The sequence below is a fragment of the Crocodylus siamensis genome, chromosome 1, assembly GCF_052110815.1.
Source record: "Crocodylus siamensis isolate JL-2025a chromosome 1, ASM5211081v1, whole genome shotgun sequence".
Taxonomy (NCBI): Eukaryota; Metazoa; Chordata; order Crocodylia; family Crocodylidae; genus Crocodylus; species Crocodylus siamensis.
In genome coordinates, this window is record NC_143395.1 from 400,270,753 (window position 1) to 400,291,813 (window position 21,061).

The 21,061-nt window shown below is 48.1% G+C and overlaps 3 protein-coding genes, 1 long non-coding RNA gene and 1 pseudogene across 5 annotated transcripts in view; 2 read left to right on the forward strand and 3 right to left on the reverse strand.

Annotated features, from left to right (window-relative positions):
- PANX1 (pannexin 1) overlaps nt 1-407 on the reverse strand; it is a 37,380-nt gene extending 36,973 nt beyond the window's left edge. Inside the window, exon 1 of the mRNA XM_090030553.1 lies at nt 184-407. Coding sequence (XP_089886679.1) covers nt 184-364 — 181 coding nt within the window. The 5' untranslated portion in view covers nt 365-407. The remainder of the gene's footprint in view (nt 1-183) is intronic.
- The window catches only part of LOC149875294 (uncharacterized), a 48,645-nt gene that overhangs the window by 21,443 nt on the left and 6,141 nt on the right, over nt 1-21,061 (forward strand). The gene's annotated exons all lie outside the window — the stretch shown is intronic.
- Nucleotides 895-1,049, reverse strand: LOC149875295 (U2 spliceosomal RNA; annotated as a pseudogene).
- On the forward strand, nt 6,146-9,047 carry LOC149875296 (A-kinase anchor protein 4-like). The gene has a single exon (XM_090030552.1). The coding sequence runs from the start codon at nt 6,239-6,241 to the stop codon at nt 8,606-8,608; it is 2,370 nt and encodes a 789-aa protein (XP_089886678.1). The 5' UTR covers nt 6,146-6,238; the 3' UTR covers nt 8,609-9,047.
- HEPHL1 (hephaestin like 1) overlaps nt 16,739-21,061 on the reverse strand; it is a 59,459-nt gene continuing 55,136 nt past the window's right edge. For both annotated transcript variants that reach the window (XM_090030551.1, XM_090030550.1), the window contains 2 exons: nt 19,304-19,381; nt 16,739-19,215 (listed from right to left, as the gene is read on the reverse strand). In XM_090030551.1, the coding sequence (XP_089886677.1) occupies nt 19,013-19,215; nt 19,304-19,381 (281 nt within the window). In that variant the 3' untranslated portion in view covers nt 16,739-19,012. The remainder of the gene's footprint in view (nt 19,216-19,303; nt 19,382-21,061) is intronic.

Sequence of the window (21,061 nt, forward strand, 5' to 3'; positions counted from 1 at the left end):
TCTGAGAACCACCGGTCTCCAGGAGGCAAATCTACCCCGCCTCCTGCCTGGCTTCAGACGCCCGGGGGGCTTAAGATACCTCAGCCTGCCCAAACGCAGCGTGACCTCGCGGCTAGAAGCAAAGGGGAAGCGAGGGGCCGGGGCCGCCAGAGCAGCCGGCCCGGCCCGGCCCGGCCGCGTTACCGATGGAGATCTCCTGCGCGAAGGCGAGCGAGATGAGCAGCAGCGGCAGCCCCACGGCGATGCACGTAACGATCTTGTCCAGCGCCAGCTCCAGCCGCAGCCCCTTGTAGCGGCTCTCGGCCGGCTCCTTCAGCAGGAAGTCGGAGAAGACGTACTCGGTGGCAAGGTGCGCGATAGCCATGGCCCACCGCTTCCCTCCGCTGCTCTGCGGCGGCGCCCGGCGGCTGGCTCGGCTCGCCCCGCCCCCTGCGCCGCCCGCCGGCGAGCAGCCGAGGCGCCGGGGCGCAGCTGCCGCCCGGCCTGCGGGTCGCGTCCCGCCACGCTGGAGGCTGCGAGCGAGGGAAACACCCCGGGCGCCCCCCCCCCCCCCGCCGCACCAGGGCGCGGAGCTAGGCGCCGGCCCGGTAAAGGGCCAGCCGGGGGGTTTCGGGGGGCTCCGCTGCTCGCCCGCCCGGAGGCGCGGCGCCCCGCGTGTCTGGGCTGCGCTGCCGGTCCCCGTGGCTTCAGGCCGCTCGCAGAAAGCTGGCATGTGAGGACCGTGCAGGCCCAGGCGGTATCGCTGCCGGCCGTGAAGCTGCATCTTGGCTCCTCCAGGTTGATGCTGGGGAGGGTGGGTGCGCCCACACTCGCCAGCACAGTGCCGTGGGTGCACGTGCGCACCGTCTGCGAAGGCAGTCGCCACTCGCCACCCCTTTTTTTTTTTTTTTTCTGTTTTTTTGCACCGGTCCTGGAAGCACTGCAATACCAGGTCAATGCATGGAGTGGATGGAGCACGCTCCGGTTCCACCACCCAATACCAAAAAGAATCTGCTCAATATAGACCTCCTATGGAGGACATATCAGAGACAGTTACCCTGGGGAGCTCGCCTACGTGGTCACGCTGCTTCCCCTACCCTGGGAAAACCACCTGATTGATCATGGTGTCTCCCCTCGCCACCCCGCCCCTGCCGCGAGCACCGCTGGCCTCTGCCGATGCTGTCTGCAGGCGGTCGCAGACCCCCAGTCAGCGCCTGTCACCAACACTGCCGTGGCTTCCCGCGGGAGCTCCCCGCTTGCGGCCCTCATGGTCCCGCCACCAACGTCACCACCACCGCTTGTGGGAGCTCACCATGTCCCCCCATGCCCACGCTAGTCACCCTTTGGGTGGCAGTATAAACACACAGGTATTAGCCCTCGTAGTCCGAAGTCAGGCAGGAAGCAGGGTAATTTTGCATCCTATAGACCAGTGGTTCTCAAACTTTTTTTTTCATGGACCACTTGAAAATGGCTGAGGGTCTCACAGACCACTTAATAAACTTTTTAATCAAAGCACACAACTATTTTAATATCAATAGTCTTACCTTACAAGTACAGATATTCTCGATTGTTCTACAACCTTTCTGCGGACCACCTGAATGGAGCTCACGGACCAGTGGTGGTCCACGGACCGCTGTTTGAGACCCTCTGCTGCAGACCAGTGATTCTCCACCAGGAGGTCCAGGTTCCTGGGGTAGCATGAGATCTTTTGCAGGGTGCACTGAGGTGTGAGGAGATAAGTACAGGCTCGGGCTTGTCTCCGCCTGGCTGCTACCTGCACCCTTTGCCGGGAGGCCCTGCAGCGGATGCAAATAAATTAGTTTTTGAAGTGTGGTGCTGCTCAATTCACAGACAGTATGGAGAGGCCTCGAGTCAAAAAAGGTTGAGACACACTGTTGTAGATGAACTAAATCAGAGATGCATAGCATAAGCTTTCATAAGCAGTGGGTTTGCTTCATGAGATGCATTTTCAGCAGAGATAGGAAAGTATCTGTTACCATACAGAGCACAGGTGAGACCTCTCATGGAAAGCTGCGTACAATTCTGCGCACACTCTGTTCAAGAAAGACGAATTCAGACAGAAAAATCAAGAGAAATAATGTTTGTTTTACAAAAGACGACAAAAAAATCTTGGCTTGTTTGTTCGAGTAAAATGAAGGCTGAGGGGGGGTATGTTTGCTTCCTATAAATACATTATGGGGAGTAAAAGCCGGGGAGAGATGTAAGCCAAAGAACAAACAAAACTTACCAGAGATGTATAGCATAAGCTTTTATTAAGCGGGTGGCTTTACTTCATCAGATGAAGCACTGAATGAGGTAAAGCTATCTGTTTAACAAAAGCTTATGCTATGCATTTCTGGTTTAGTCAGCCCTGTAAGGTGCAACTCAACCCTGCCTCCATATCTTGCCTGTAACTGTGGGATAACCGTTTATTTGTACAGGGAAAAAATGGAAAATTCCTCCATCTAAACCAGGGGCAGGCAAAATACAGCCCGCAGGCCATATCCAGCCCATTGGGCAATTCTATCCAGCCCGTGGGGCCCCTTTGTCAGCCTGGCCCTGGGCTGCCCCTCTGCAAGCTGGCACCTCCATACAGGAGATGTGGCTCTGGTTGCTAAATAACCACCCCCCAACCCAGCCTGGCCTGGCCCAAGCCAGCCCCAAGGTAGGGAGCACCAGAAAGGCTTTTGCCTGGCTATCCTATGGCTGTTTCCCAGTCCTTCTCCCTGCAAGTGGGAATTCAGGTAAGGGCCCTACTGGACCAGGGGCCAGAGACTCCCGTTGTGGGGGAAAAGGGGCCAGGAGTATGGGGAGCTGCATGCTATGGGGCCAGGCTGTGCTGGCATTGCATGCTGCAGGAGGGCCAGAGTTTGCACTGTGGGGCTGGCCCTGCACTCTCCCACTAGGTGCAGCCAGAGACTCCAGATGGAGCTGTGCATTATGGGGTGGGGCTGGCCCCACATGCTGCTCTTACATGCAGCGAGGGACTTGAGCAGGAGTGCTATGGGGCTGGGTGTGGGTGGCCCCACATGTGCTGCCACTTGTAGCCAGGAACTCAGGCAGGAGCTGTGCGCCATGAGGCTGGGCAGGTCTGGCCCTGCTTGCTGATACATGTGGCTCCAGGGACTTGCTCACACCAGGGACTCTGAGGACCTACCCCCACACTCTCCACCTGACCCCACGCATACCCAAAGCCATCCTCTCCCAGCCCCCATGCACCCCCTCACCATACTCCCACACACCCCAGTCCTCCACCCTCCCCCCACACACCCATGCACCCCTGGATTACAGATACTCTTGTGCATGGTGGCAGGTGAAGCCAGGTGACTGAAAGGTCCCTGAGCCTGAGCAGGCAGTCAAGGAAGCTGACTGCAGAGAAGTAGTACCCAGGGAAACAAGGCCATCCATTAGGGAGGGACAAGTGCTTAGTCTAGAAGATCCCATTAAACACCTCTGTGATGCTTAGTTTCTGTTCTCAGACTGTGGATTTGTGTCTCCAGAGATAACATCCTAGTTAACAGCAGTATATGGAGATGAGAGATAACAAGACCTGATTAGTGATTACCTACCATCAGCCCTCTTGTCTCTCTGCTGTTTGTGTACACAGAATCAAGCCTTTACCTCTCTCTAAAAGTGCAAAGTTTCAAGAAGTTAAATGAATAGAGGATATTAAACAAGAATGCACTTTTTTGTGATTAAATTGAGACTTCCTGACCAGCAATTTAAATCAAACCTGCCCTGCCCTGCCCTGCCCTGCCCTGGGAGTTATAGTTTGTGGGAGGTGAGCTTTGTGGATGCAGGATGAATGTGTTTTAATTGTGCTTATTTATGTCTGTTGTATAACCAAAGGAAAAGATGTGGCTACAAAGGACAGACTGGTCACAGGGCACCCAGCACAAAAACTTGCCAGGGTTGGGGACCCGGTGAACTGTGTGAGGCTGAAGCCCAAATGCTGTAAGGGAGGCAGAGTGCAGAGATGCCTTGCCCTGGGCAGGGATGCCAGGTGGGCTGAAACAGGGCAAGACAGTGCCAGCAGGCCTGAGGACTAGTGAGATAGTGAAGGCTGTGGAGACTGGAAAGGCCAGGCCAGAGACAGTGGGCCTGGGCCACCAGCTAATAGCCAGAGTAGGCCATACACTAAAGTTTGTAACAAGGGATCAAATGGCAACAGAGTAATACCTGTGAGGCATGGGCATGGCTGTAGGCACAGAAGGATGCAACAGATTTAGTCCTTAAGTCACTAAACCTTTAGTCTTCTGGGAGTGACGAATGCTGGGAAAGAGAGAGAAAAAGAGAGAGAAAGAGAGAGATAGCATCTACACTCACCTGTTTCTGGGGGCAGCCTCCCCTCATTACTTTCAACAACAAGGCACAGCAGGCGAGGCAGCAGGGTGAGACTGTGAGATTGGATTGTCCTGATCAGATGTTGACCACAGAATGACTTCTGATGCCAGTTGTGATTCTTTTGGTTTCCCGTCTTGATACAGAGTGTCACCCCTTGACTGCTGGGGTCAGTCCTTACCTTTCTTACAAGCATGACATACAACCTTTGCATCTCCAAAGTGCCTAGTCATTTAAAATGGCAGTTTTAGTTGGCTTTATTTCTACTGAGTTGTATATTTTAATGCTTGCTAAGAGTCTGGTTGGAAATGGTTATAGCCACAGGTTCTGAGTATCTTCCTTTCCTGTGACTGCTTGGGACTGGTTCAGATGTGAACACTAATGGTACTACTAGAGTTGTTCAGCACCCATAGCACATTTCCATGTCCCTGATTATTTGTATCTGGTTTATGAGATTAACTGAAGAAATAACTGAAGGGTAGGATGTTTGAAGTGGTTCCCTACTCATCATCCCTGTAATGTTATCTGTTCTCCCCTACATAAATTTGGCTAGGCACTGCTGACTTGTACTGGATGTACGATTCTGAAAATGTTTAGTGGGTGTACTTTTCCTTTTCTGCTTGTATTTAAGCATGCAAGCATATTGAAAGCATGTTTGCTTGGTGTGCGAGTAAGTGACATTGTCATATTTTATGCTGGTATTGTTTTAGTCTTCCTCTTCCCTGTAATTTAAATTAAAGCTGGTTTTTATTGCACTATAATGTTAAGAGTAAATGGAGTGCTGCTTGGATTCTCTGTTGTTCAGTCAACCGTATGCCTAGCTCTACCACCTCTCGTCCTTCCGTCTCTTCTGGAGAGGGTCCTAATTCTGGCTTGTCAGGGTATGGACCTACCCATAACACTTCTCCTTTTTTCCACGGCTATAGGAAATGTACATGGTATATCTCTTTGGTTTTCTGCTTGTCAGGCTCATAATCTACTAGCACTGGAAGTGAACAGAGCCTGACTTAGCAGCAGGATGGTAACCCACCCAGTCACACAAAACACAAATGTGCCTCATGAAACATAAAAGTAGACTATGATTATTTTCAACAACTATTCTTTCTACCAGTGGACTTTTTGGTTGTGCTTTCCAGGTGGTCTGTCCTCATCCCCAAAATGGTATTAAAGAAACCAAGTGTCAACACCCTTTCTGTGCTGGAGAAGCTGGTAAGAGAGAGAAACAAGTTTCTCACACCTAGAGGTGTTTTGTTCCACCATTACAAACTGTTGCTGAGCTATTCTTCATGTTGTTGCTAGTAGTTGCATAGTTATTTTTGAGCTCTGCTAAGATACTTAATAAAGTAGTCCTTTATTTTTAATTTTTTTTTATTGATGATCTTGCCCAACTTGTATATGACAGCTTATTGAATTCAATAAGACCAAACTCTGCTTACCAAACTCCCTCTTCTAACCAGAAACTAAACTGTGCCAAACTACCATTGCATTAACTGTATATCCCAAAGAATAGTTTAGTAAGAGTTGTTGCCACCTCATTTTTAAATCACGGGTTGGGAGATGGGGATGGAGAGGAGAGGGAAACAGATTTCTCATTCCCTCACTTTTCCAGTCCCATCTGAAAACATCCTCCAAAACCCAAGGAAATAGATTTATTACAACCTAAGGCAAAGACCAGGATAACGGCGAATGCTGAACCAGGGCCAACACATCACTAGCTGTTGGTGAAACTGAATCTTTGTGATGTCAGTGCTGCCATAGAAACCAAAGGGCAACACAGCGAACATCAAATCTGGCAGCAAAAGAGCATGGGAAGTTGAGAGAAGAGGTAACATCGAGACTGGCAGGGTCATCACTGCAGCTCAGCTGACAGAAGGACACTTTACAGTCCTGGGTACAGTTCCATCGTCAACCTGCAAAGATGTCTCAGGAAGTTGACTGGCTACACAGCCAGGCAGGCCTGTGTAAAGTAGACTTATACAAACCTGAAGGACAGACGGACCAGGACCGTAAAGTGATCGCTTTTGTTGACATCTCCAGCCTGAATTTAAAAGACAATGATCCAAAAGCAAAGAAAGCTGCAAGCCAGTCCAGCAGCATCTCTGAACATTCAAATGAACTTGATCTAGTAAACATGGAGGAAAAGGAGGTCATTGTAATAAAAGACAATGAAAAACAAGATCATTCTAAGACTGAAGGAGCGGTTTGTCTTTTTAAACAAGGTTCAACTGATGAACTTAGCATTATGAGCTGGCTCAACAATGACCTTCAGAAATATGCAGTTGGATTCCAGCATGCACTGGCCCCTTCAGATAATCCACAGAAACACAAAGGTAGTGACAACTTCAGAAATACACCACTGTACCAGAACAATGACACATCGTTAAAGTGTGCTGGCGCTCAAAAAGGAAACAAGGGAGACACTGATGATGTTTCATACTATGTAAATAAACTCTGCTCCTTGGTTGCTCAACTGGCACAAAAGGAGATCACAGACAAACTGGAAGGAACTGCCCAAAACTGTATACAGCAAGCAATTCATGGAGCCACTTACGAAGGGAAAAATAATACCTGTGGCTCTGTGAGCAAAATTGCAACACAGATGGTGAATGAAGCTGTTGAAGCAAGTACACAAGACACTTGTGGTACGCTTCCATCTCCCAAGGCATTTCAAGAGAGGACTACTAAGGGAGAAGATAATTCAGGCTCCAAGAAAACATCACTTTTCTATGGCGAGATGTCCAATCAAAAGGGCTGCAAACAAAGAGAGAAACCGTCAGATAAGCAAATGTATCAGCAAGCCCAAAACTCCAGGCAAGATGATTCTGGTACTTCTGTCAGCAAAGGGCTAATGGTTTATGCAAACCAGGTTGCTTCAGATATGATGTTCTCATTCTTGAAGACCACAAAAGTCCAAAAACATACACTTCCAGCTTGTGTAGTTTTGAAGAAAGTACTCCTCAAACATACCAGGGAGGTTATATCAGACTTAATAGACTCAATAATGAAAAATCTGCATAATGTTACAGGTGAGCTCATGACAAACTCTGATTTTGTTGCTACAGTGAAGAAAAATCTATTCAGTGTAGCAAGCCAGAAGTCTACTGAAATTTTGGAAGCAATGGTGAAACGCCTTTTTCAAATCCTAGCAGAAGATAAAGGACAAGCCAGGTCTCAAAGTCTAGCATTTACATCACTTAAATCAGGGTCCCAGGACCCAAAATCTCAAGCCATGCAGTTTACAGCAATGAAAAGTGAAATGCATAGCTCTGGAAAAGACAAGGAAAAAGGAGGAAACAAATCCCAATCGTCTTCATGCAAGCCTTCAGAAAAGCACTGCTCCATGGATAAGTACGCAAAAGACCTCATTGTGACTGCCTTAATGTTGATACAACAACATCTCTTGCAACAGACAAACAATGGCAAGGACTCTAGTGAATCAAGTGCCACTTCATGTGGATATGCTTCTCGGGATTCACATTTCAAAAAAGCTGGGAACAGCCAAAGTTCCAAGTCCTTGGCAGAGACTTCTGGGTCAAGGCCAGCAGGGACAAGGGACGATTACCAACAGCAGCTCAGCTCCCAAAAGGGAGACATATCAAGTATCCTCTTGTCCATCATACAGAAGGTCTTGTGTGAAGCTGGGTTCAATACAGAAAACAGTTCCAGTGAGACAAATAAGAGCTTACAGCATACTCCTGCCAGTGAATGCGAGCCTGGCAAACAGGCTGTAGCCAAGCAGCCCAATTCAGCCATGGAGCAGTTTGACAATATGGATCAGGTCAACAAGCAATTTATTGACCAGCTGGTGGAATCTGCAATGAAGTTGTGTCTCTTCATGGTCAAAGGCAGTGGCGCTGACTTAGCTGTCGGTGACTCATCAGAGGACCCCAATGCATTTGGTGCCTCATCTGCAAAAGCTCAAGCAACATCCAGGAGAGCTTCACAATCAAAACAGAATGGAAACCCACTCACGGGTTCCTCCTCAGGTTCTCAAGTGATAGTGACCAGCCAGAATGCCAACACCAGCTCACAAAACAAAGAGCTTCAGGCCATCCTCCAGTGGATGGCTGCTTCCCAGCTGAATTTGCCAAATCTGTCATTCATGCATGGAAATGAGGAGGATCTGAAGAAGCTCCCTTTGCTAGCTGAAAAAGCATCCAAGAAGGGCTACAGCGTGGGGGATATTCTCCAGGAAGTCATGAGGTACCTTGAAAAACAACAGTTTGATGCCACTGTGGGAAACATAACTCGTTGTGGGCTGATGGATTGGATGCTTAATAACCTCTAAGGAAGTGCTGACTGCCTCTCCCTCTCAAGTCACTTTGTCCCAGCCAAGGTACCCAAGCCAGGTCTCTGCTGGCACAACAAACACATGATTGCAAATGAAAGCTCTGCATTGAATTCAATAAGCTGGGCAAGATCATCAATTAAAAAAAAAAGCTGGGCAAGATAAACAATAAAAAAAAAAAGAAAGGACTACTTTATTAAGCATTTCAGCAGAGCTCAAAAAAATAACTATGCAACTACTATTTAGAGGAATAAACCTGTTACCAAACAGGTGTATATGAAAATTTGGGCTGTGGGGGAGAAGGATAAGCAGATAGAAAGCATAAATGAGGAACTAGGGTGGCTCCACCCTGAGTTGAAAGCCTTCCTAGGAAAGGATAGACATTGTGATTTTTGCTAGGGTGCTTTCCTTGAACACTGCTCTGAGATTTTATTCCACATCCAACTCTACCTAGCAGGTGTTTCATAAGTCATGTTCCCCAGCCCCCTAACCATTTTTCATTACCCTCTGCTGGCATAGGCAGTCAAGGACTGGGGCTAATGGGGCTCAGCCTCCACAAACTGGGTGGTAACAGTGGCTCCAGCACCACTGCCACTACAGTGCCTCCACTGTGCACTCCTGTGCCACTGTGCACACAGTGCCAGTGTGCACCGGTCCTGGAGCAACCCTGCGAGAGAGAGGGACGGGGCAGGCGGGAACGCTCCACACCACCCAGCCCACGTCCCCCCAAATAATATTTTCTAGTGCCACTTATGTCTGCTGCACTCTCCAATTTGTCCACATCCTTTCCATAGTGGGAGGCCCAAAACTGGACACAGTACTCCAGATGTGACCTCACTAGGGCTGAATAGAGGGGAGTCATTTCCCTTGATCTGCTGGCAACACTCCTACCAACAGGGATGTTTCGACTGTTCGATGGAAACTTTTGTTTCGAGCTGAAATGACTATCCCGTATTGTTCCATCAAAACAATTTTGCATTTCAAGCCTGTTTCAATGTTTCGCCCATAGGATATAATGGGGAAGGTCAAAACAGGCAATAACTGTCGTTTCTGGCTTGGTTTCAATGAAACTTACAGAAATGGTAGCCCCTTCTGAGGGCATGAAGCCTGACAAGTGTCACAGAGATAGGTGCAGGGGGTTCAGAGAAACTGCCTCCCAAAGTCTTGAGAGCAAAACTACTGTCACTTGTATGTGTTAAGCCACAGTGGGGTCAAAACTAAAGGCCTGCTAGCCCCTGTGAGGCAACGAAGCCTGCCAAGTTTCAAGGAGATAGGTGCAGGGGGTTCAAGGAAACTGCACCTCTGGCTGTTGACAGGCAAAACTCGTGACATGGGTGCTTGTGCTACTGTTTGTCTTGGAGCAGAGGGTGGGGGAAACCACTGAAGGCCTGTCTGCTAGGCCATGCTGTGGCCATGAAGCCTGCCGGCTCTCAATGAGATGGGTGCAAGGGGACTCTGGGTTCTGGGGCCTTGCGCCTCTGGCTGTTGACAGGCAAAACTCGTGACATGGGTGGGTGACACTGTGTGTGTGTGTTCAGATGAGCCCTTTCTGATGCTGTGACCTCTGCCCAACATGGCAGTGTGCCCCAGTGAGGTCTCCTCCTCCCCTACAGCCTTGACTCAGTCCACTACATTAAACGACAGCACGTGAAAGTAATGTAGGTGACCCAACACCAATAGCACCAGCAGCATCTAAGGTAGCCAGCCAGAACTGTCAGGCCCTTCTTTCCTCTCAAGTAGGAACACCTAGTGCATGTCTGTTAGGTGCGCCCTCACTGTGCGACTCTGTGTGTGTGTGTGTGTGTGTGTGTGTGTGTATTTGTATTTAGGAGTGCCCTTTCTGGTGCTGGGGCTTTTGCACAATACAGCAGTGTGCCCCAGTGAGGTCCCCTCCTCCCCTACAGCCTCGGTCCAGTCCACCACTGTAAACGACGGCAGGTGAAAATAATGTAGGTGACTCAACACCAATAGCACCAGCAGCACCAGCAGCATCTAAGGTAGCCACACAGAACGGTCACAGAGCCTTTCTTGTTATAAAGGAATTGACAGCAAGAAGTAAAGATGTTGTGTTGGATGGGTATATGTACTCGTGGTGTGTGATGGCTTATCTTGTGTTTTTATGTTTATGTGTTTATTATGAAAAAAACCCAGAATAGTTAGAAAAATATATTTTAGGAAGCTTTCGGGTTGAAAAATCCTTTGTCAGGCTGAGGAAGTACCAGCAGTCGGTGTGTCTCCTGGTCCTGGATGGAAGGAATAGTAAAGAAGCCAGAGGCTGGCCTGGCACGCAAGGCAGGGAAGAAAGCCAGTCAGTGAAAATGGAAATGGAGGATCAGGGGGTGAAGGACAGGCTGGGGTGAGGGGGAAAGGGGGGATGTAGCAGCACAGGTAAAAGTGCAGAGGTACCTGGGGTGTATCCGGCAGGTTTCAGTGTGCCAGAACTCCCCTGTGTATATTGAGTCCATGAGTTTCTGTACCTACTACCTAGGAGGCTGAAGTACAGTTCATAGGCCCAGCTCTGAAAAGTGGTTTGTACATTCAAACAAGCACCTAACTACCAGAATTGAAGCCAACGTCCTACAGCTCAAAACACAAAACCTGCCAACTGTCTCCAGTACCCCCACAAACTGCACACCAGAATCTATCAAAAACAACAATACCCAACTACCTGTGGGGGCACTTTCCTCACCAAAAATGCCTCCAGTTTCTCAGGCCTGATCCTGAGAGGGAACAAATTAAAAATCACTTTTCACAGCCAGGCTTATGAACTTCACTCTATCAGTCTCCTAGGTACAGAAACTCATGGACTCAGTGTAGATTAGACAGTGGAATTATGACACGCTGCAACCTGCCGGACATCTGACTCCCCAGGAACCTCTGCAATTTTACCTGTGCTGCTACATACCCCTTTCCCCCCCTACCCCAGCCTGTCCCTCACCTCCTGATGCCTCCATTTCCAGGTACTTCCTCAGCCTGACAAAGGGTTTTTCAACCCAAAAGCTGGCATCCCGGGCAGCTAAGCCGAGCACACCGGGAGTCTCACAACTGCACTGTAACCCGCAAGCATCAGGCCTGTCAAAGACATGACAGGTCTGGGTTTTCTCCATTCAGGACTGTGTGCATATATGCATTAGCTGGAGGTTATGGTGCCTCCTACCTGCCTTTCACCAGGGGATCATTGGTCCTGGCATTTATGAGGCTGCTGCGCCACCAACAGTCCCACCAGGCCTCCCTACCCTGGCAGGGTGCAGTTTTAGCGGTCATGTTCAGGACCTGGGGTCTCCTCCTTCCCCATAGCCCCATCCCATACCTCTAAGTTTGTCCTAGCAGGGGAATGAGCTCAGCAGGGACATGTTCTTCCCCTGCTGGCTGGTGATGCAGTTAGTGCCCCCTCCAGCTGAGAGCGGGACATTACCTGGTTTTTAAAAAAATGAAAAAAGGAAATAGGCGTGGACAGAGCGAGAAGGGTGGCACTCAGTCCATCTGCACCTGGAGCCTGGGGAACCCCAGCAGCGGGAGGTTCACCTTCAGGAACACCAGCTGCTCCACCAAACCAGCATCCTAGCAGGTGTGGTGGGGTGTCACTACATCCCCAGTGATGCTGGACACCCTCTCACTAGGCACAATGGTCAGTGAACAGGGGGTCACACAGCAGCGGTTCCACATCCTCGGCAAGATAGGCAGCCACGAAGGTGTGAGCACTACCTGCCTGATGGTGGGGTCTGGTGGCCCTGGACCCCACCATAGAAGACATTCCCTTAGCCCATATTGGCAGCGCATGTGGTAGAGGACAAGACTGGCTCATGGATGGTGTGCTAGCATGAGATAGTGGATCCCCTGTTCCACATCCCCCCGCCTCCACCGTTCTGCCTCCCTAACTTTCTTTACTAGCACCTCCAGCCACTAATTCAGTGTTTGGCTGCCGCATACAGTGCCCTTCAACCTTGGGTCACACATGGTGGCCAGCACATGGCCTGTACTGGACCGCGAGGAATCAAGCCATTTCCTGATGCCCTCCTTCAGCCTCCTCACCAGTGCCTGCACGTCTGGTGACAGTGGTCTGCCCCAGCCAGGAACACTGATTCCCTGGAAGCTCTCCATTTGGTTCTGAAGTTCCCTCACTATGGGGATCACCTGGCTAAGGAGGGCATCAGCAGCGCTGAGGCTCTCGGTGGCCTCAAGGAAGGGCTTGAGGACCACCAAGATCTGGGAGATGCTATCCCACTCAGCTCTGTTCAGGGAGCCACTGATCCTGATCTCCCTGAGAAAGGCCATCTCATGGATGGCCTTCTGTTGCTCCACCAGCCCCTTGAGCATCAGGTATGTGGAGTTCCACCAAGTCTCCACATCCTGCATGATTTTGTGCTGCGGGATGCTCAGCTCTTTTTGTTTATCCCACAGCATCTTGTTCTCCCCCCCACTGCCCAGATGCTCCAGTGGAAGTAGCCTGCCACCTTCCTGCATTTTGAAATGAGCTTGCTGGTAGTGGCAGTGCCACCATTAGCAGCCGTGTCCCCCTCCAAGGCATCCCTGACAACAAGGTGCAACTTGTGTGGTACACAGCTTCCAAGAGAAGTGGTCCTGGCTCCTACCCTGGGGGTATTTAAGAGGAGGCTAGATATACATCTTGCCGGGGTCGTTTGACCCCAGTACTCTTTCCTGCCATGGCAGGGGGTCGGACTCGATGATCTGCTCAGGTCCCTTCTGACCCTAGAAACTATGAAACTATGAAACAGTGGATGCCAACAAAGTTGGTGTCAGGAACTGCCTTGAGCATATTGGCCCCATTGTCAGTGACCATGAACCTGCAGGTGAGCTCACCCTGCCCAGCAAGCCACCCCTGCACCAAGCAGTTCCTGGCCCCCATGATTTCTGCTGCTGTGTGGGACTCATCCAGTACCTTGGCTTGAAGGAAAGCCCACCGACAGCCTGACTGGTCACACCAGTGCCCTGTGAGGGATAGGTAGGCATGACCTCCATCCTGGCTGCTCCATTGTCCGAGGTGAAGTGTAAGGCCACCTGTGGACCTGCCTTGCGCAGCTCCTCCCTCAAGTACCCCATTCATGCTTCATACAGGGATGGCACCACCGTCCTACTGAAGGTGGTGCACACGGGCACTTGGTATGATGGGACTGCGAGCACCATGAGCCATCTGAACCCTGGCCGCTCAACTAGGGAAAATGGCTGGCCATCGACAGCAGACATCTCCCCAGTTCTCTGGGTGAACTTGCTTGCCTTTGGAATGTGCCCCCCTTCCTGTCCACCTTTCTCCCACTGGACAAGGATGGCCTGCCTCTGCTTTGTGGGGACGGGGGCTTTGGAGCAAGCAGGGGACTTCCCTTTGGGCATGCTGGCACTAGTGCCAGGCTGAGGAGGAGCAAGGGCAAGGAGGTGGTGCCTGTGGAGTTGCATCAGCATCCCCATGGTGCTCATATAGTTGTTTCATAGTTTCATAGTTGGTAGGGTCGGAAGGGACCTAATCAGATTATCAAGTCTGCCCCCTGCCCTGGGCAGGAAAGGATGCTGGGGTCAAATGACCCTGGCTATGTGATTATCTAGCTGCCTTGCAAAGACCCCTAGGGTAGGAGTGAGAACCACTTCCCTTAGAAGTTGGTTCCAGATCCTAGCCGCCCTGACTGTGAAGTAGTGTCTCAATCAACTTGTGGCCGCTATTCCTAGTTACTCTGAGTAGTGCTTGGAGGAACAGGGCCTCTCCCATTCCCTGCTGGTCCCCCCGGTAAGTTTATATACAGCCATCAGATCCCCTCTCAGCCTTCTCTTGTGGAGGCTGAACAGGTTCAGGTCCCGTAGCCTCTCCTGGATCATGCAGGTGGCCCTCCTCTGGACCCTCTCCATGCTGGCCACATCCTTCCTGAAGTGCGGCACCCAGAACTGGATGCAGTACTCCAGCTGTGGCCTGACCAGTGCCGCATAGAGGGGGAGGATCACCTCCTTGGACCTGCTTGTGAACCGTCTGTGGATGCATGCCAAGGTGCAGTTGGCCTTCCTGACTGCATCCCCACACTGCCGGCCCATGTCCATCTTGGAATCAGTAGTGCCTCCAAGGTCCTTTTCTGCTTCTGTGCTGACTAGAAGGGAGTTCCCCAGCCTGTAGGTATGGTGCTGGTTGTTCCCCAACCTGTAGGTATGGTGCTGGTTGTTCCTCCCCAGGTGCATCACCTTGCACTTGTCGGTATTGAATCCCATCCTATTCGCATCCACCCACCCCTGTAACCTGTCCAGATCTAGTTGTAGACCATCCATCCCTTCTAGCATGCTCACTTCTACCCACATCTTAATGTTGTCTGTGAATTTGAACAAGGTGCTTTTCACCCCCTCGTCCCAGTCGCTGATAAAGATGTTGAACAGTGTGGGCCCAAGGACAGAGCCCTGGGGGACTCCACTGCTCACATCCCTCCAAGTCGAAAATGACCCATCCACAACCACTCTCTGGGTGTGGCCCTCTAGCCAATTTGTGACCCGTCTGACTGTAGGCATGAATGCCACAGTTGCCTAGTTTTTTAATGAGAATGGGGTGAGAGACAGTGTCAAAGGCCTTGCTGAAGTCCAGAAAGACTACGTCCACCGCGACACCTGTGTCCAAGGATTTTGTGACCTGATGATCATAAAAGGCAACCAGATTGGTCTGACAGAACCTGCCCCTAATGAACCCATGCTGGTTGCCCCTGAGCATAATCTCCCCTGCTAGTCCCTCACAGCTGTTTTGTTCTTTTGCCCTGCCTGGTTTTGGCTGGTTCCCTTGCTGTGGCTGGTTTTGGCTCAGCAGTGCAGGCAGATAGCATACATGGGATCATTTGCCAGCTCAAAATGATCTCAGACCTCACCACCTGCTCATTTCTGGGATGCAGGTGCATCTATGGATGCTGCTGCACTTTCCCCCTCCTCAGCAGGCAGAGGCACAGCAGGAGGAGGAGCGGACACAACTGAGCTGCTTCTCTCCACCTCTACATCAACCTCCTCCGAAGTGCCTTTTGGGGAAGGAGATCTGGGTCAAAGGGAAACTTGAGGGGTGTCGAGCACAAACTCAGCTGATTCCCCCTCCTTCCCCAGAATTTCCCTTGCTATGGCACTTGCATCCAGATCCAGCACCAACTCTTCCTCTGGCACTGGAAGGCTCAGCATGGGAAGTGCCATAGGGGTGGAGTAGGCTGTTGTGCTGGTGCTGCTGGTTGTGGTTGTCATCATGGTGGGGGTGGGGATGGGGGGTTATGCTGCACATGGAGGGGATGCAGTCTCGGGCACAGGCAGTGGCAGTGGCACTGCTCCCCTCTCCTTGCTTCTTGTAGCAGCCTCATCCCTTTTAGCTGGAGGAAAGAGGCTGCATCTCAGTTTGGTGCGGGGAACTTACAGCTCTCCCTCCATCCCGTCTTTCACTCCTCCCTGAAGGCTGGCCAGTGTGGCCACCTGGCTTTCCCCCACACTTCACGATGTGTTTCATGTCCTCCTTTTCAAGAAATATATCAATGTATTTGCGTTATTATATGAACTCAAACATGTAGGTCTAGTGCAGTGAAGAGATTTATGTACACAATAAAAATATATCTGCCTGTGTATATAAATTCAATAGCGTTGGTGTGGTGCAAAGAATGAACATATAAAAACAAATATATAAATTCCTATATAGAGTAAATTCTACAGTAACCCTATCCAAGTATAGCATTCAAAAAAATAAATCAATAAATATAATAATAATATAAAAGCACCTACAATAAAAAGGTATTCTGAAATCCCTATTGCTAGGGTAGCAAGCAGGGAATCCTTTAGAAAATCAGTGCTGCGAGTTGTAGTGGTCTGACAGTGAGCTGCCAGAACAGACAGCTCAGTAAATGACCCAAGGCAGCAAGCAGGGGCAAAAAATGCCACCTTTTATGCATTTTTTCTTTCCCTCCCCCAGAGCACTGGGGTTGGAAGGGTGACAGTCGCTGGCCACATACACATGTCAATAATGAGAGCGCTCCTTCTCCCACTTCCTCCCTCTTCCCCCTCCCTCCTCTTACTTTACTTTCTCTTTCCCTGCGAAGAAGCAAGCCAAGCTGTAGAAGGTAAGCCTACAGTCCAGCTTCCCAGTCGAAACAAAGCATTCCAATATTTAAAAAACTCTGTTAGATGTTCATAATAACAGTAAACTTTTATTATCAATACAGTGAGCTTTATTTAACAGCCTTAAATCATACTATCAACATATTTTTTGATCCTATTTTAAAAATCAGCTAGGAAGAAAAAAGAAAAATACCAAAATCATTTTTCTTTATTTATGATTCATTCCAAATGGAGATTTTGACATTATTTATATGCAGTATGCAAGTATTTTATACGCATGAACAGCATGTAATGCAGAATAGGAGACCTTATTGTAAGGATAGCTAACTAAAGGAACGCTATCCTTACAATATCTGTGGTTTCCTTGGTGGAATGAAGTTTAACCAGCTCTATAGGAAGCTTTAAAATTAATCATTATGATCAAAGGGATACTTATGGTCAGAATGTTAGTGCTATCTTATTTTTGATCCCTGTGCTGCAACCTTTTACAAGCAGTTTGTGGTAAAGGACTTCCTGAATGACTAATGATTGCAAGATCAGGCCTTATCTAACATTTGTGTTTTGTTTTATTTAAAAAATCAAGAGAAGACAAAATTGAGGAACCCCCTTCACCCAAATAGTGTCACTTATACCACTTATATATTGATAACCTGGGCATTAATGCAGGACATCATTAATTTATATGCAGGGAAGAATCAAAGGAATTTCCTGCAGTGTTTAGAAAAATTTTAAATACACAACAGAAAAAAATACATTATGCACCAGTTTGAATTTACTGTGAAATATCACACTCAAGATAAACTATTTCACAGATAAAATAACCTTTTGCTCAAAAATAGCTTTTGCTTTGGTAAACACCTGCAAAGGCTGTAGTCAACATGAATACTTTTTGTTGCAGGAATAAACAATACCTACAAAACAAACTATCCACATTCAAGTATCACTATGTTACAGAACCTGATTCTGTTACCCTTACACCAGGGATCACCTCCCTGACTTCCTGAGCAGTCCCACTGAAATCAGACAGTATGATACGACCCTGGGTGAAGAAAGGTCACAGAATTAGGCTGACATTAAGCAGCAATTACAAAATCATCTTTCTCTTTGCTAACCTAGGATCAGATTTGTAAAGGTATTCATTCAGGTGTCTAGACATACAGATAGACACCCAGCGTGATGCTTAGAAGTGCCTGGGTGATTAACATTCATTGGGTTGAAGCACTTTTGAAATCCCATTTAGATACCTTCAAAAATGTGGCACTCACTGCATAGTTCTTAAATTCCAGCAGATGCATCGAGCCACTTTCTGATCATAGGTTGGTATAAATCTGGAGTACCCCAACGAACAAATGGAGTTTTTCCAGATTTTCAACAGACCCTGCAAAATCTGGCTGACTGAAAAAAGCTGAGCATAGCAGAGTTGTATGGGCCAAATTCTGCTCTTGATGTTTTTGCAAAGACAGGCAATACTTTTGTTTAGTTCTGTGTGTTATCTTCCTGGCAAAAGGATTCTGCTAAAATTCCTCTCTCTAGGGTTAATATATTTTTTATCTAAGAGAAAATCATTAATTATAAAACCAGGGGCATGGAAAAACTCCCATGGTTTGTGCTCTGGTTACAAATCCAGGAAAGTTCATGAGAATACATACATCAATGACAACAGGCTTTGGCCCCTGTTTCTGCTCCCAGCTTCTTAAAAGGGAGCAAAAGTAATTCCTAGAAATTTAACCTATATTGGTCAAAACTATCACTAGTGTTTGCCAGTCTCCATAGAGGATTTTGAGCTCATTATAATGTGCACATAAAATTACTGGAGTTACTGTGGTTCCCAACAGGCCTTTTATTGCTTGCTTGAGCTCAAACCCCTTGGCAATACAAACACAAACAGCAACTAGAGAAAACTTGTCCTGAACCCCCTAACTGGCTGAGCTGCACATAGCTCCAGTCACAGCTTGTTCCAAAATCTTGAAATAACATGGCCTAATTAAGTTTCACAGAGTGAGTCAGACATTTGATGCAAGGGATGAGGTCTCAGAGGCAAATCCTGCTTAAGATACTCAGGTGAGCACTCACTGACATCAGCAAGTATAAGCCTGAATCTGCTCCTGCCTATTTCGGTGACAAAGCTCCAACTGACTTTTGCAGAGCAAAATCAGGCTGCAAAAGCAAGCAGGTTGTGGCTGTGGGAGTCTAAGCCTGCAGCCCACATTCACACATGCTGAACTGCTGTTGCCAGATTAGATGCTCGTTTTGTACATTTCCATAATCCTATATCTAGCCTGAAGTATGTCAACAGCATGCCTTGAAACCCACTGCAGCTCTAAAGCAATCCTAAAAACAGAACTATAGGGAATCGGTTGGCAACATGCACTTGCGATGCATAGCCCCATAATATGTCCTTTTTCTCTGGCATGTTATAAGGCTGAGGAGGATTAATACTGTTACCAGAAGAGTAAGTCCAATGAAAAAAAGGGCTACAAGAGTTGAACTAGCTTCTCCAGGATCCAGAGTTTTGCCAAAGAATTCGACTCCTCCTCTGTCATAGCCTGTCAAACAAGAAACAGCTTGTGAGAAAGCTATACATGTCAATGGACTAAATTCTAAATTACTGAGTTTTTTAAAATAGGTCCATACCCTTAACAGTAGTGCTGTCCTTTACAGTTTTTAGGTCATATAACATAGTTGTAACTCCTTCCACAGACTCTTGGTTGTCTGCATAACAAAAATAAAACTTTCAGTGTAAGCAAGATTTAATAAAGATTTTAGTGGTCTTAAAAAATAGTGAATGCATCATTTATTCTACCTTGGTAATGTAAACAGAAAATCTAATTAGGCCAACAAAGTCATGAGCTGATTGCCCACCAATCCAGGGTAGTTGAGGACAAAAATCCTCTTTAGTGGTGTTTCATTTTAATCACAGAAAAATATGGATTTGAGGTTATCTTTTTTAACTGAAAATTGGGGATCCCTGCTAATTAGCTCTGCAGTAAAGTCTCATGTCTACACCTGCAGCCCTATTAGGCTGCGGGAAACTAATTGACTCTGCCCTAGGTTTACTACTTGTAAACACAAGCACTATCCCACAGCGTCATTATTTAGTACACAGCAACGCATGCATAGACAATGATGGGGCTGGCTGGGTGCTTCAGTGTGGGAGTGCCTGCTGGCTAGCCCTACACTGGAGCACACTTGTACCCTAGCCAGCCCCTCCACAGCATGCTGAGCTGGGTCAGAGAAGCCCTGGGCTGGCAGGCTGATCCTTGGGGCCTCTGCCAGCCAGGGCTGCTCCAACCTGGCTCAAAGTGTGTGGTCCTGGATACATATGTAAACATGGCATCTGGGAGCAATAAACTCTGGCGCAATATGCATTACATTAATTTCATGTGTAAATATGTCCAGTGTTTTGTTTCCCAGTTTTTCTCAGTGCCCATCCCAGAATACGGAAGTTATTCAGCCATGGGTACAGCTTGTCCATTGAATATATTTCCATGACAGAATGTGTACTTGGGAGACAAATTGATAAACAGTCCTTTCACCAGCACTAAAATGAAAAAGTTCTCTATGTGCACAATTCCCAAATAATTTAACAGGAAAAGCTCCCAAATATGGTACAAATTAAGTTTGATTTTGCATCTGCTACATGTTGGCAATTCGCATTGGAGCCAATGGGCTTTGTACTTGCAATTTTGGGAGGTATGTCTGTTTCTATTCTTCCCTATCCCCAGCCCAAGAATTTTGTCTACTTCCCATTTCCCTTTATATTTACAAGCCTTTAAAAAGTGGACAGCTTTTCTTTAGCTGTTTTCCAAGCAGCTCAAAATGAGTATTGGTTGAAACTTTTTTCCTCCTGTGGAAGATACTGAGTTTTCAGATAAATCCTGAAAACTGAACTATTTAGCTTGAAAACCAAAATATTTCAACTCAAAAACATCTTCAAGGTTCCTCATGGGAATTATCATTCTGGTACATTCAGATGCATCCCGTTCCTTTATTGTCTATATGTTGGACTCTCTAATCAAATGATATCTCCAGTGAAGCACCATGGCTTCTATGTAAGGGTGACTGTATGTTGTGGCCATCACATGGCTATCCAGGATTCTGGTAAAGGAGTTTGGCTCATAGGGAACTTGACCATGGATGACCTGAACTGTATCTCCCATGAAACATCAGTAGCAGGATTTTGGAATCAAGCAGAAGAATTTCTGTTTCAAATTCTGACCAGATTTTGGTAAACTGAGTCACAGTGGGTGCCTCTACACATACGCTTTACTGCAGTTGATTAATTAGCTCCACAATAAAGCAACTTGTGAAGGAACACCTCAACAGGCTGGATACCTTCAAGTCAGCTGGCCCTGATGGTTTACACCCAAGGGTACTCAGGGAGCTGGCGAG

Excerpts from the sequence above, each read along its gene's own strand:
- LOC149875296 (XM_090030552.1), top strand. The coding sequence starts at position 6,239 with ATGTCTCAGGAAGTTGACTGGCTACACAGCCAGGCAGGCCTGTGTAAA.